This window comes from Diabrotica virgifera, chromosome 8, assembly GCF_917563875.1.
Source record: "Diabrotica virgifera virgifera chromosome 8, PGI_DIABVI_V3a".
Taxonomy (NCBI): domain Eukaryota; kingdom Metazoa; phylum Arthropoda; class Insecta; order Coleoptera; family Chrysomelidae; genus Diabrotica; species Diabrotica virgifera.
This window is the reverse complement of record NC_065450.1, coordinates 128395996-128411655: the sequence shown is the minus strand read 5'-3', so window position 1 is coordinate 128411655 and position 15660 is coordinate 128395996. Positions and strand designations below refer to the sequence as shown.

The following is a 15660-nucleotide window of genomic DNA, read 5'->3' as shown; positions in this document are numbered from 1 at the left end:
GAATGAGATAGATAGGACACGTGATGAGAATGGAAAGGAAGGGGATGCCAAAAATTATCGTAAAATGGAGCCCAGTCACGAAAAAAAGGAATGGATGTCCCAGACAAATATGGTTTGACACCGTACAGGAAGATCTTAGAAAAGAGGGAATTGATGGTTGGAAGGAAAGAGCAGCAAACAGCGATGACTATATGATGAACTGATGAACAAAACAGTATAACTAACAGTGATGAACAAAAGTATTGTATTAATTGTATTTTAGCCTTAGGCCTTCAAGGCCTGTTGAGCCTTGTAAATAAATAACAATCCATATTTTATTTATTTTTTAGATTTTGCACTTTTTTAATACACCTCCACAAGTAACAGAAGAAGACCTATTTAAAGTGTTCGAAGAGTATGATGTAACGCCGCCAAAAGCTGTTAAACTGTTCCCCATGAAATCAGAACGTTCCAGTTCCGGTCTCTTGGAATTCGAAAATATTACCGACGCTGTAGCGGCAGTGATGGCATGTAATCATGCGGCCATTGAAAGTCCAGGTATATTCTATTAAAATAAGCAAAATATTGGTATTGTATACTTATATACAGTGCTAGCCAAAAGTCCCCTCCCCCCTCCTATCTTTTGAACGGATATACTTATAATAGTGTAATTTGTAGGATCGAAATAAATGGACCTACGTTTCTCAACTGGTCATAACAAGTGACGTAATAGTCAGAGTTGACGTTACTGAGCCACTGTGACCGATAATTTTAAATGGGACCTTAAATATCAAATGGCAAGTGATATCTCGTTTGATAGGTATTGAAAAAAAAATGGTGTTTAAGTTAATTTTGATGAATCAACTAAATAAATACTAAAATTGTAGTTTCCCATTTAATTAATAAAGATTTAGGAACCAGTCCTTATATTAAGTGCTCAAAATATGTTCAAAACATATGTAGTAATGCAACTGATTGCTAAACTCTTGTCGTACTCGTTAAAATATGTCGGGGGAAATTGTCCTACATTCTTCAACAATACGTTGTTTCAAAATTTCAATACTGTCATTTGCTGTAGCGTAAAGCTTAGACTTCAAGTTCCCCCACAGAAAAAAATCTAATGGAATGTGAGGTTCAGTGGCTGAGCTGGCCATTCTATCGAACCTCATCGCCCAATCCATCTACCACAATATTCCTCATTTGGGTAACCTCCTACTGTACGATAATGGTGTTTGGGAGCACCATCTTGTTGACACTTTATTTCCAAGTTGACGAATTCATCTGGATGATCCCCCAGAATTTCAAGAAATAACGGCTCAATTGCATTTTGTAACATCCCCAGATATACTTCACCGGTTAAGTTAGTATTGGGAAAAACTATGTGGTTTCCCAAAATACCTTCCCAAACATTTACATTTACTGGAAAAGTATGTTTTTCACGAAAGACGTGAGTATTTGCGTCAGTCCTCATATTGTGTGTGTTAACATTTCCATTGAGAGCCAAAGTACTTTTGCCACTAAAACAAATTGTTTTTATGTAATCTGGCTGTTGGTTAATTTGATTGGACGTATTTTCACAGAATTCTAGGCGTCGGTCGGTGTCATCATTTTTTAATTTGTATAGTTGAAATTTATTTTTAAGCCAACATTCGGTATTCTGATTTTTGTGTCTTTGGATTTGTCTTCCTCGGGAATAAGATATTTTATAATAATAGTAAGTATGTTTAAAGTATTTTTGTATACTTCACTTTGTCTATTAAATTTGTCAGTATGTATGAGAAAACTTGTAACCTGTCAAAGCAAAGGGAATATAGCTCAGTGGTCGAGCGTGTGACCGGAGATCGAGAGGTCCCGAGTTCAAATCCCGGACGATTCATATTTTTTTTTTAATTTTTGGTATCGTTTTAATAAAATTTTTTTAAAAGTGGTAGGTAAGAAATTTAGTTTAATATTTAAATAAAATACAAATAACCTGTAAAGTATATTTATTTCTTTGAAATTATATAATAGAAGTATAACTTCTTACGTGCGTACAAAGTACACACACATTCTTTTTTTTTTTTTGTCATCACAAATTGTTTGTCTACCAGATCGTTTGGCATCTTGAAAACTACCTGTTTCTTCAAACTTCCGAAAAAGCTCCCTCAAATAAAACCTCGATGTAGGGCGATCGGGGTATCTTCCATTAAAAAATGTTCAGCTGCATGGAAATTGTTTCTACATTCACCAATTATTAAGACAGGTGCTACTTTGTCATCTACCGTACGTACCATTCTGCATATGTACCGAAACATTTAATCGTCTCGTTAAACAATAATTCAACTAAATATTCAAGGTATAAACATTTTTGCAAAAACTTAGCAAAGTAAAAATAACTAGAGAATTGAAAATATATTTTTTGACAAATATCCAGAGGGCATTACAATTTTCATTAATTAAATGCAATACCATAAATTTAGTATTTATTTAATTTATTCATCAGAATCAGCTTAAACTCAAACAAAATTAGTAGGTAGATTGAATAGGTGTATTCAATACCTTTCAAACGAGATAGCACTTGCCATATGGTCCCATTTAAAATTATTATCGGTTACAGTGACTCTGTAATGCTCAATAACTAATTGAGAAGCCACATGCGTTTATTTCCTCCAGATTTCACTATTATAAGTATAGCTGTTCAAAAGATACGAGTGGGGAGGGGACTTTTTGCCAGCACTGTTTATTTTATGTGTTCGTTCTTTCGGAATATTTGCAGCATAGAGATGTTCCCCCAGTACTTTGCAAGTACTAAGTAGACTTAGACATAAAATATACAGTGATGAGCGCGCTAATAACCGGAAAAATAACGCAAAAGATGGAAAACATATTAAGTGGTTAGATAAAAAGAAATGAAACTAGTAGAGTTGGGAAATGTAGCGATAAAAACCTATAAATTTACATTATATTTATTGTTTCACACCTTTAGACGTATCAGAGAAGCATTTCAACTAAAGTTGTCACTGTCACAGTGGCAGTTGCCAAACTCGTCCGATACGTCTAAAGGTGGGACACAATAAATATAATGTACATTCATAGGTTTTTATTGCTAAATTTCCCAATTCTTCTAGTTTCATTTCTTTTTATCTCACAACTTAATATGTTTTCCATCTTTTGTGTTATTTTGCCGGTTATTAGCGCGCTCATCACTGTATAGTGCTAACATTCTTGTATTTGCAGTCTTTCGGTACGCATCTAAACATTCCGTATATGTATTTGGAACATAGGAGTTTTCTATTGGTTCGTTGCAGCAAGCGGTAATATTTTAACCAATAGGCGGCGAGGTTCCAGATGCATATACGGAATGTTGGTCGGTCCCAAATTCATATACGGATTGTTACAATATCGTACACCGAAAAAGATAAGTCTTTTAAAAGGAGATTGATTTTAAAATACTTGTTACTGTCTTATTAAATAAAAATAAAACAATTATAGTATTTCGAATGTTATTTGGTGCGAAATTCATATGCGGAATGTTAATTATTCGTAGACCAAAAATGGGACTTTTTATTAATCAGTTAAAGGAGACTGATTTTAGAATACCTATCTTATTGATGTATTATTAAAGCAAAATATAACAATGATTAGGTACCTATTTGGTGCAAAATTCATAAATGGGATGGTATAGATCTGAGATACATACATATTTCTTTATTTGACTATTTCTCAGAATTTTTAATGACTTGCACGTGTTGTTAAGTATGTTTAGATCTGTTTCAGCTATTCAATTCAATTCTGTTGAAGTTTAGGGCTGTGTGCTATCAGACGAAAATAAATGTTAACTTGGTTACAACGTTTGCGGTTGTGTTTTAAATATTATATTCTGGTTTATATACAGAGAGAGTCTGTAATTTGGAATAATTTCAATATCTCAAATACTAATTGTTTTTTTGAAAATTGCTCAGACCAGTCGATTAGTATTTCAAATTGTCCTTTTTGACATACAATAATAATGTATACAGGGTGTTCCAATTTAGAGATATGACGTCATCGTTGATTTTCTTAAATGGCAACACTGTCATTTTGATAGCTATTTTGATTGGGTGTATAAAGTTATACATAAATGCAAAATTTCAAATTGTTATTCCCTGCCATATAAAAGATAATAAAAAATAACAAAGTTATGTCTGTAATTTGGAATAAATTCAATAATTCAAATACTATTTGTTTTTTTGAAAAATGCTTAGACCCGTCGATTTGTATTTCAAATTGTCATTTTTGACATAAAATAATAATTTATAAAGGGTGTCCCAATTTAGAGATTTGACGTCATCGTTGATTTTCTTAAATGGCAACACTGTTATTTTGATAGCTATTTTGATAGGGTGTGTAAAGTTATACATAACTGCAAAATTTCAAATTTTTATTCCCTACCATATACAAGTTAATAAAAAATAACAAAGTAATAAAAAATAAGTAATCAAATAATAATTGAATTTAATTATTTCAATTAAGCAAATGCTCATAATGTTGCCCTCAATTATTGTCAAATGGTCAGTGGGCAATATTATGAGCATTTGCTTAATTGAAATAATTAAATTTCATTATTATTTGATTACTTGTTTTTCATACCTGTTATTTTTTATTATCTTATAAATGGTAGGGAATAAAAATTTTGAAATTTTGAAGTTATGTATAACTTTACACACCCTGTCAAAATAGCTATCAAAATGCTAGTGTTGCCATTTAAAAAAATCAACGATGCCGTCTATCTCTAAATTGGGACACCTTGTATACATTATTATTTTATGTCAAAAATGACAATTTGAAATACTAATCGACGGGTCTGAGCATTTTTCAAAAAAACAATTATTATTTGAATTATTGAATTTATTCCAAATTACAGACATAACTTTGTTATTTTTTATTATCTTGTAAATGGCAGAGAATAAAAATTTGATATTTTGCAGTGATGTATAACTTTACACACCCTATCAAAATGACAGTGTTGCCATTTAAGAAAATCAACGATGACGTCATATCTCTAAATTGGGACACCCTATATACATTATTATTGTATGTAAAAAAGGAAAATTTGAAATACTAATCCACGGGTCTGAGCAATTTTCAAAAAAACAATTAGTATTTGAGATATTGAATTTATTTCAAATTACAGACTCTCTCTGTATTTATTTTGGTCTACGAATAATTAACATTCCGCATATGAATTTCGCACCAAATAACATTCGAAATACTATAATTGTTTTATTTTTATTTAATAATACAGTAACAAGTATTTTAAAATCAATCTCCTTTTAAAAGACTCTAAAAAAACTTATCTTTTTCGGTGTACGATATTGTAACAATCCGTATATGAATTTGGGACCGACCAACATTCCGTATATGCATCTGGAACCTCGCCGCCTATTGGTTAAAATATTACCGCGTGCTGCAACGAACCAATAGAAAACTCCTATGGTCCAAATACATATACGGATAACACTTCACCATCAGCATATATTTAAGAGCATGGAGTACCTCCTTGGCTTGGAGTTTCTCATTGGGACTTTCATGTTATTTAATGCAACCCTAATATGGGTATATCTGGGCTTAGCACTTTCCTGATACACCCATAATGTATAAATTGGTAATATTTTTTACTTTATCCATTTATATGCACTGATACTACTATTTCGTCAAATATATATTTGACAATATTTCCTCATACAGACCAGGAACTATTCTATTCTATCATTAGCTTTCTTAAGAGCACACAGTAGCGATCAACAGGTAGCAACAAACGCTGTCCAAGATTGCGAAAGTTCTGCGAACTTTCAAAAGTGAGGCAACAGTGAGTTGCCACTGACAGTGACGTTTATACTATCAAAAACAATAATTTTTATACACATAGGCGCGAAATGTTGCCAGTTAGTGACGTTCGATTTCTTGTTATAAAAAAATCGATTTTTAGTAGTTCCAATGTGACACAAAATCTAGGCACGGGATAAAAAGGTTTATTTGAAGAAAGTGTATTGTCTTTCTTAATGGCGGTACAGGCTCCTTTTTTCAATATTTTATTTAGTTATAGAGTAATTTCCACATACTAACATATTTCTGAAATTGGGCTCTGTACCGCCATTCTTTATTTATATTACGAATATGTGTGCCAAATATTTCGACAAAATATTCAAAATTAGAGCCGCAATCTTGAAACGCGTTTGTTGTTACCTGTTGATCGCTACTGTTTGCTCTTAAGATCGAACATGGTATAAGAGTTTGCTTTTTTATTACGTATGTTTTCTGATTGTTCCATGTATCGCCCTTCTGCCTGATTTTCTGGCCTGCAAATTTCCACTGTATGTCTATTGCTTTTTCTGTGACATCTTTCGCCTTCGTAACATTCTAATTTATCTTAATTTTGTTTTAATGTATTGCTGATATTTTTATAATTCGTTCACATGAAAGATAGCTTTCCAAATGCTAACCATGCTGACTTTGTTCGACCTTTCCTCTCGGGTCCTGTATATTATTTTGTATTTAAAAAATTCACAAGGAAAAGAAAAATGTTTTTCTTGTAGTTGGCTGTATACCATCAATCACAAAAATTGGAAAAAATCCTTTGTAAAAGGTATAAAATACCTTTGTAAAAGGTATTTAATATAAAAATGTATACCTTTTACAAAGGATTTTTTCCAATATTTTTATTTTGTATTTCTATTGTGGTATTCTTTCTATTGTAATTGTTTTTGTTTTCTCATAGTTCATTCTGTTACCAATCTTTCATGCTTCTGTATCTAGTTCCAAAAGCATATTACCTCCTCTTTATCACTTCCTACCATGAAGACATCATTAGCTTATCGTAGATGGTTAAGATATTCTCCATTTGTTCTTATTCCTTTCTCTTGCCAATTCAGTTTCTTGAACACATCCTCTAGGGTTTGGTTAAAAATCCTAGATTTTTGCTTTCTGGTATATGTTGTTGATAAGTTAAGTATATCTGTAGACTGTCCTAATGCTTGACCAGGGTTCCACACTCTCAAAAGCTTTTTCGAAGTCAAAGAAAGCCGCATATATCTGGATATACATTCATTTGCTTTTTTTTATCAGGATTTTCACAATTAAAAAGTGGTCACTGGTGGTTGTTTTTCATTTGCATTTCAAGTGTTTTTCATATATCTGCTTTGCTAATTTCCGGCTGAAGCTCGGAGTTTAGATTCCTAATATTAGAGTTCAGTAACGTATTTAATTGTTCAGGTGGTTTTTCTGTACCGTTGTAAAGTCCTCGATAAGATTCTTGTGGAAATGTAAGGATCTCATTTCTGCTGCTTGTCATTTCTCCATTACTGCTCTTTATATTATTTTTTTCTTGTTTTGCTTAGTATAGGTCTCAGTCATTTCCTACTATTATGATTTACTATTATTTCGATTTGTTCCTCCTGCTTCTTTCAGTTTTATTATTTTATTAATTTTCTGATGGTTTTATTTAGTTCTGTAATTTCAACACTTCATCTTTTACCCATGGCTATAAGTTTTCTTCTTTTTCTCAATAACATTATTGTTGTATTAGAACTGTAGTTTTCCTGCTGTTTATCTATTTGGCCTATTTATTCACATGCTTGCAATAAGGTATTTAGTTCTTTTTGTTACCTGATAGCTCCTTCTTCTTTCTAGTCAAACTTGTATTTATATGTATTTTAGCTCTAACTAGTAAGTAGTCGGTCGTCGGTCACTAGACGGTGGTCACTACCAGTGGTGAATTTGTTAAGAACTGTTATATCTTTCACAATATATTTGTGAGACGAAAGAATAAAGTCAATCTCCTTTTTCGTTTATCCATTGGAACTTAATTATGTCTACTTTTTTTTGGGATTGCTTATCGAAAATGGAATTCCTTGCAAAGAGTCTATTTTCTTCCATAAAATCTAATAACGCGACTGATAGAAGACTTTGAAATAAGATTAGATGCCACGATATTACTTGGCATATGATCCTATTTAAATAATTTTACAAAATAGTGCCTGTCCAACATTTTGAATGGTTACATACGTTTTACGTCAAAAATTTTCTAACTCGTGTTTCATTGCTGGAAGAAAATAGTTGGGAGCGCATTTTAAACGCGCATGGCATGGTTTATATGGTTTTATAAAAACTAATTATTATTTTATTGCATATAACGATCTTAATATTATAAATTTTAAAATATTGTATGTGTTTTAGGAATGAAATTCCCCTTTATCATGAAACTCTGCTTCTCATCGTCACGTAGCATGACCATTAAAAATGGAGATAGTAGCACCGATCAAGCTGGTGAAAAAAATGAGTAATTGCTTAAAACCATGCTTATAATTTTAGTCTTTACATATCCTTTCCATAAATTGTTTAAAGTGTTACGATTAATGTTAAGTTAAAGTTTTAGTACCTTTTCGATTGTTTGTGACAAAAATCTCATCGACCAATGTCTCGATTTAAATATTATTTGTAATATTGACTAATTTACCTGCCGATAACCCTACGTTATATTTAAAAATATTATTTACGATACTGTGCAAAATATTTCTTAAAAATTGTCAAACAGTTAACAAATAGATTACGTACAGCGTACTACGTATATACAAATTATTATAATACAGACTGTAATAATATACAAATTTTTATTTTTGTATGAGTATAATTGTCCTCCTATGCGGTGAAGGATTGAAATGTATTGACAAAATATATTGCATGTGCAAGGGTCAAACAAAAACTAGGCAAATAAGTACAACTTATTGCAAATTATGTTGCTTCTAATATATATGCTTTTTCAAACTAATATTTTTTTCTGAAGATTAGTTATAGAATGTATTCCTAAAACTTAACCACGATGATATGTTAAAGCTAAGCAATTCATACTTTTTATAAGAAACTTTTGATTTTTATTTCCGGTCGTTTTAGTCTGTTTTTCAAACCGGACTCTGAGTTTTATTTACCTTGAACTGTACCTTTGGAGCCCAGGATTGTCTATTGAGCCACTCTGAGTCCTTTATTTTTTCCAAGATGGACTAATGTGACGTTCAGTTTCAGTTTTAAACAGACGTTTTTGCTCTTTAGAAGAACCTCCAGTTTAAGTGTGGATTTAGAGAGTTCTCTTAAAGAAAGCCCTTTGTAATATTAAATAACTCTTCCTCAATACTTATCAACCCAAAGTACCCCTTCTTAAGTCGACGTTCTTTATATCGAGAAGCACATGTAGCTTTATCGATAAGTTTTATTAAAGCATCTTTTGTGAGCTCCATTTCACTCTCGTAGTCTGTTTTGTCCGGGTTATTCTTCAGGATGATTGCTGTCTTCATTCCCAAAGGCAGTGTTTTAACTTTTACCACCCGATTTTTGAAAGGTGTTATTGCAAATTCGTTCCTGTTTGTATTTTTTTGGTTTAAAGTACCTCTCGTAAACGCAGTCCGCTTAGCCTTGTATTACAGTCTGTACTGTATGTTATACAGTACGTGCAACTATACATATCAGTTTTTCCTTGAGAAGTAGGATGAATTTTCTATAGTATGTCAACATCCTGCTCTGTTATGTTCGTGAGTTTTTTTAGCTTCGGATAAGCATAAGTTGTATTCGCGGAGCATACCCCGAACGTATTCAAAGTAAGTCCAGGATTAGTTTCCAATGCGCAGGCGTCGACGTAAACTTATCCTGGACATGTTCAGTACATTATTCTCCGCGAACAATTTTCGGATTTGGAATGTAATGACGGGTTGTTTACAGCAAGGTTAGACAAGGACGCCTTTTCTTTATAAAAACCATTAAAATTTGCTTAACTTAATATCCGAAACAAAAACCTCGAACGTCTAGAGGGTATCCCGGCCACGTTAAGGATCTATTTTCTGTACAGCGCGAACACCGAATTTTACGCCCAAAGATGGTTCAGAGGGAAAAATTCGACCTTCGTAAATGCGCAATATTGTAATGCGAAGGCGTTCTCCCTCTAGTTTAGTCCAAAATTTGTTCCGTGAATACAGCTATTGTGGACATCTCAGTTTTCGCTGTTTTCCTAGGAGTACTCGAATCGTCCTCTAAAAAGGTTACTGTCCGGATGTTGTGGCATTCTTGGAGCAGTTTGTTTAGTTTCTGAGCCCTACGTTTTTATTTTTATGATCCATTCCTACGAGTATGAGAGAATGAGAGGTCCGTGCCTACAGATTTCCCAACGTAGGTATACGAGTCCAACTGCTATGCAGGTTTGGTACGATACAAGGCTTTACTTTGTTTATTAATGTATTCTTAGTCTCGTGGAAGTATTTATTCAATCATAATTATAAAAGTATTTGATATTATTCTACAGTTCACGTTTAAACATTATTGTATATTTTAAGTTTTTAAATTAAGGGTATAAATAAATTCTATCATCGATATTAACTAATACCAATACCAACAATTGTAGTCTGTAAGTTGTGTCCCTAGATTTGGGGTCTATTAAGAAGGAATAACAGATTTTTCAACATATTAAAAAAATTGCCTATAAACAAATTAGTACATAAAACTATATACTACATTATATTAATTTTGTGATAATGACCAATAAATGATTAAATCTATAATCAAAACGTCAATATAATATACATAAGATATTTAAAAATTAGTTATTAATTTACTAAAAAATGGCAAAATGAAATTTTGTGCCAAAGAATAAAATAGAAAAAGTATGTACATATATTAACAATCACTCGAGTTAACATTGTAAATTTCAATGTTTATACATTGGTCTATAAGGGGTTATTGACAGGTAAACAATATTTTTGTATTTCCTTTAAAGTTAAGGTATTTCTTATCTTTAGTATTACATATCCTATTTAAGAAAATACTCTTGAGAAATAAATGTGGAGAAATAGCGCAATTTAAGATTTTACTTGCAACGATTAGTGTTACGATTTTTAAAACTTAAGCTTTTAACTAGTTATATTACAGCAAAGCAATGGTGTTTTGACAAATACTTTGGATTAAATCTTTTGTTGAGTTTTTTTTAAATGTGTCTAAAGTGATAGAGTTTTGAGTGTGATATGACCCTTAAAAATACAAGTTTCATGAAATATAATCAAAAAACAAGGTGCTTGTTTAACCATTCCTTATAGTCTTTAAAGAGGTCTAAAAATAAAAAATATATAAAATGCCGTTTAAGAAATTTTACAAAAATTCCTGGATATTGGTCTTTTCTTATTAGATCCGTTGCCCGTCATCTAATTTGTCATTTTTGGACAGTCTAGCCATATTATCGGGATATTATAGAATGTAGGAACACATGGAATAAAGAAAATGTACGGTCCAGATTTAGCCATAGGGCCCTCACTCCCTATAAGGGGAAAATTCACTCATCCCAGATACCTACGGTATTAAAAGGATTGAGCTCTGGTGGGAATCTTTCCGTGTTATTAAGCCAGGTAACTTGGTATGCAGGAGTATCTGTGAGCACAGTGCGGTCCCAGTATAGCTTGTAGTTGTCATTCTTAAGCATACTTTCCGGAATGTATTGATAGTATGGAGTATGGGAGATGGTTTGTTTGGAGACCCAGTTTGATGGCTATCTCTTGAAGAATGATCTTTCCTACTTACTAAGTTATGCCGTTCCTTATACTCAGTTTCAGCCCCCGGTAAGATGTTGAATGATTTCTTGGGCTTGACGTCCATATCGGCATTTGCCGTTCTGGACATGAGGATCTTGGGCGATATATTTTAGGTAATTTTTGGTTGGTATAACCTGATCCTGAATGACGAGTAATGAACCTACCGTTTCAGGGATAATCTTTTCTGATGTCAACCAATAGTTTGAGGCTGTATTGTAGATATAGTCTTGGCTGACCTCATTGGGATGTCGCCCGTGCAGAGGTTTACCCATCCAGGTGCGTATTTTTTCGCCCTTTGTAAGGTGGTTTTATTATGCGCATTTCTGGTTCCTTCAGTTTGATCGCTGTTGTGTCATCTACTGCACAAATAGCGCGATGTAGAGTTAGAAGAGGCAACGCTGAAAAATCTCTTTGAATTTACTAAAGCTAGATTTTTCACAGTTGATTACTGTGATTATGTAGAGAAACATACTGCGGTCGGTCAAGCGAAACGTAGAACAAGGGTTACCGAGAGGGTATCAAAGTTGCTTTCCTACGAAGGTACTTAAATCCATTTACTAAGGCTGAAAATCAGTACACACATTCTAAACTTAATATAAATAAAAGTTATTATAGTCGGTCAGCTGTATGACGGGACAGAGCCGGTAGGTCGGCCCCAATGAATGTACAGGGTTATCCACTATATTTAAACCCCCTTTTAAACTGCTTTATTTACAGAATTAGAAAAAAATGTAAAATGCAAAAGTTATTCGATTTTTAAATTATGATTTTTTGGGCGTGATGACGTAATCGACTATTTTTTAAATGGGAATAGGGGTCGAGTGCTAGCTCATTTGAAAGGTTATTCAATTCTCTATTCAATAATATAAACATTAACATGATTAATTATACAGGATCACAAAAAAAATTAATTAAATTAATTGTTTAATTAATAATTCAAAAAAATTTTTTGGGCACCCTGTATAAATAATGATCTTGATGTTTATATTACTGTATAGAGAATTAAAAAACCTTTCCAATGAGCTAGCACACGACCCCTATTCTCATTTAAAAAAAAAGTCGATTACGTCATCACGCCCAGATGGATGACGTCACTAGTACGATATATATATCAAAAATCATAATTTAAAAATCGAATAACTTTTGTATTTTACATTTTTTTCTAATTGTGTAAATAAAGCAGTTTACAAGGGGATCAAAATATAGTGAATAACCCTGTACATTCATTGGGGCCGACCGACAGGCTCCCGTCATACAGCTGACCGACTATAATAACTTTTATTTATATTAAATTTAGAATGTGTGTACTGATTTTCAGCCTTAGTAAATGGATTTAATTACCTTCGTAGGAATGTAACTTTGATACCCTCTCAGTAACCCCTGTTCTACGTTTCGCTTGACCGACCGCAGTATGTTACTCTACACAATCACAGTAATCAACTGTGAAAAATTTAGCTTCAGTAAATTCAAAGAGATTTTTCAGCGCTGCCTCTCAGCATGCATCTAAAACTAAGTTCTTAAATTAGCAATCCGTTTATCTAATTGCTCACCTATATCCATAAGTCCTGTTCCTCCTAAATTCCGCGGTAATGTCGTTCTTTCTACTGCACTTCGAGGATTCTGTTTACAGTGCCTATCCGTTTCCGATGTTGGCTTCATCTTTACAAACGCTGATCTTGCTTTCTCTATGCGTTGTTTTATTTCAGTAGAGTAGTTCCTTTGGTTGTTTATATTCGTTCCAAGGTATTTGTAGCACTTTACCCTCTGAATTGGTTTGTTGGTTAACCAAAAGCCTTGCATTTAATTCGCGCTTTCTGAAATGTTTTTTTCAAGATGGTTATGAGCTTATCACATTTATGCCTTTTTGTCGTCGATAAAATAAATATATACGTCACAGTTTTTAAATCCCTGCACCTCTGTATAAGCCCTTGTACAGCGAATAGAGCATCTCGCATGCCTAAGACATCGCGGAATCCTAATTGTGTCTCTATGACATTTGAAAAGACATGTTTTGTACACACTTATGACTCTTATGACAAATGAAGTTGACATTTATTGAAATATTAGCTTAGTTACAGAAAGTTTAAGCAGTTGACTGTACTGTGACGATGTGGAAATCACATTGATGACATGCAACGAATTTAAGAATAAAAAATGTACAGATAAGTCTGAAGATGATGAATTAATTAAAGTCAGAAAATAAAAGGTTCAAACGATATTAGGTAGCGAGGACTCTTGCAAATTAGCAACACGATCAAGTCTAGAAGTAAATACAAGTAATGAAAAAATACAAGTAATATAAAACGTATTGGATTATTAAATCTATAATTTGTAATGAATAGAATATTGTTTATATACAAATATTATGCCCTAAACTAAATGTAAAAAATTAAGGTGATTATTACTATTTGAAACCCCAAAAAATCGCTTTTGTGATGAAAGTTTTAACTGTATTTCTAAGGGTCGAAGGATGTATGTGAACATTTTAGTTTTACATAAGAAAGTTAAAAAGTCAATATTTTATATGATAAATATCAATACGAAAGTGAACAAAACATATTAATTACATATCACTGCACCACCAATTTCTACTTTTGATTTTGGAAAAGATATTATTGTTTGATAACAAGAACCAATAGAATCTGGATGGTATATTTTAGTTAGTGGTAGTTTAATATCATTATACCTGAAGATGTGTTTTTATTGGAATTAATAAACTTATTTGTTAAAGTTGTAGTAAGTTTTTTAAAATAGGAAAAACATAACGAAACTTTGTTCCACTTGATTCTAGATTATTTGTTACGGATCAAAAAATGAATCTTGTTGATTTGTAAGTTTATTCGCAGGAAATATTTAATTTGAGCAGTTTCATTAAATTATTTATTCAACCAAAAATTAAATCAAAACATCAATATTTAGAAGTTCTTCTTTTTTTGCTAAAATAAACAGGTACCTATGGCAGTTGTATCTGGGAGAATATAACACTTGTTCAAGTATTCTAAAAAATCTATGAGAAAAAAAATAATGTACATACAGTGATGAGTGCGCTAATAACCGGCGAGATAACGTAAACGACGAAAAACATAATACGTTGTGAAATAAAGGAAAATGAAACTAGTGAGGTGGGAAATTATCAATAAAAACTTATAAATTTACATTATATTGATAGTTTCCCACCTTTAGACCTATAGGAGGAGTTTGACAACTACCTACCACTGAGACAGGTATGTATTTATAAATTTCTCCTGTGACAGTTTTAGTTAGTATACTTCTCCGATACGTCTAAAGGTTGGAAACTATCAATATAATATAAATTTATAGGTTTCTAAAGAAGATAAAGGCAGTTTTTGTTTATATTTGATTCAGAGTTTGATTCAGAGTTGGACCACCATCTTCATATAGCTATTTCAGCATCGTCATGCATCTTCAGTGAAGCTATGCAGTCACAACTCTCTGCAAACAACAATAGGTTTCTATTGATAATTTCCCACCTCTACTAGTTTCAATTCTTTTTATTTCACAACGTATTATGTTTTCCTTCTTTTACGTTATTTCGCCGGTTATTAGCACACTCATCACTGTATATTCCTACAATTCAGAATAAGGACATAAGTTGAATTGATTGTAGAAAAGAGTTATATAATGAAATCTAGACTAAAACCTGTCTACTATACAAACTAAAAACGGAATACTGTGTGACTAGTAAATTAGAAGGATTTTCTGAGAGTTTAGTCTTGATATTATCTTATCTGCCTTTCTATATTTTTTTACATTTTTGTTTTTGTATAGCTTCAGTATGAACTTGGCATATCAAGTTAACATAATCAATTTTAATATATCATCGATAATGAACAAAAATGTTGCTAACATTTATTATAAGTAACTATTATTTCTGTGATAGTTTCACATATCGACTTTATTCCACAAACTATAGCTTTAGTTTCTTTTGGTTGTTGTTATTAAACTCATTTACGATTTTTGTAGCTTGAAAAATTAGATGCTTTGCCTACAAAATATTCGTCCTGTCCTAGAGATTAAAAGATATTGTCATTCATCGATCAGACTTAAAAATCTGCATTTGCAATTAAGGGTATTTAAAAAA

At 32.2% G+C, this 15660-nt stretch overlaps 1 protein-coding gene across 1 annotated transcript in view; it reads left to right on the top strand.

The window, feature by feature from the left end:
* Positions 1-10834, top strand: part of LOC126890260 (heterogeneous nuclear ribonucleoprotein L) — a 296962-nt gene extending 286128 nt beyond the window's left edge. The window contains exons 6-7 of the mRNA XM_050659118.1: positions 330-537; positions 8173-10834. Of these exons, the coding sequence (XP_050515075.1) occupies positions 330-537; positions 8173-8279 (315 nt within the window). The 3' untranslated portion in view covers positions 8280-10834. The remainder of the gene's footprint in view (positions 1-329; positions 538-8172) is intronic.
* The last annotated feature ends 4826 nt before the right edge of the window (positions 10835-15660 follow it).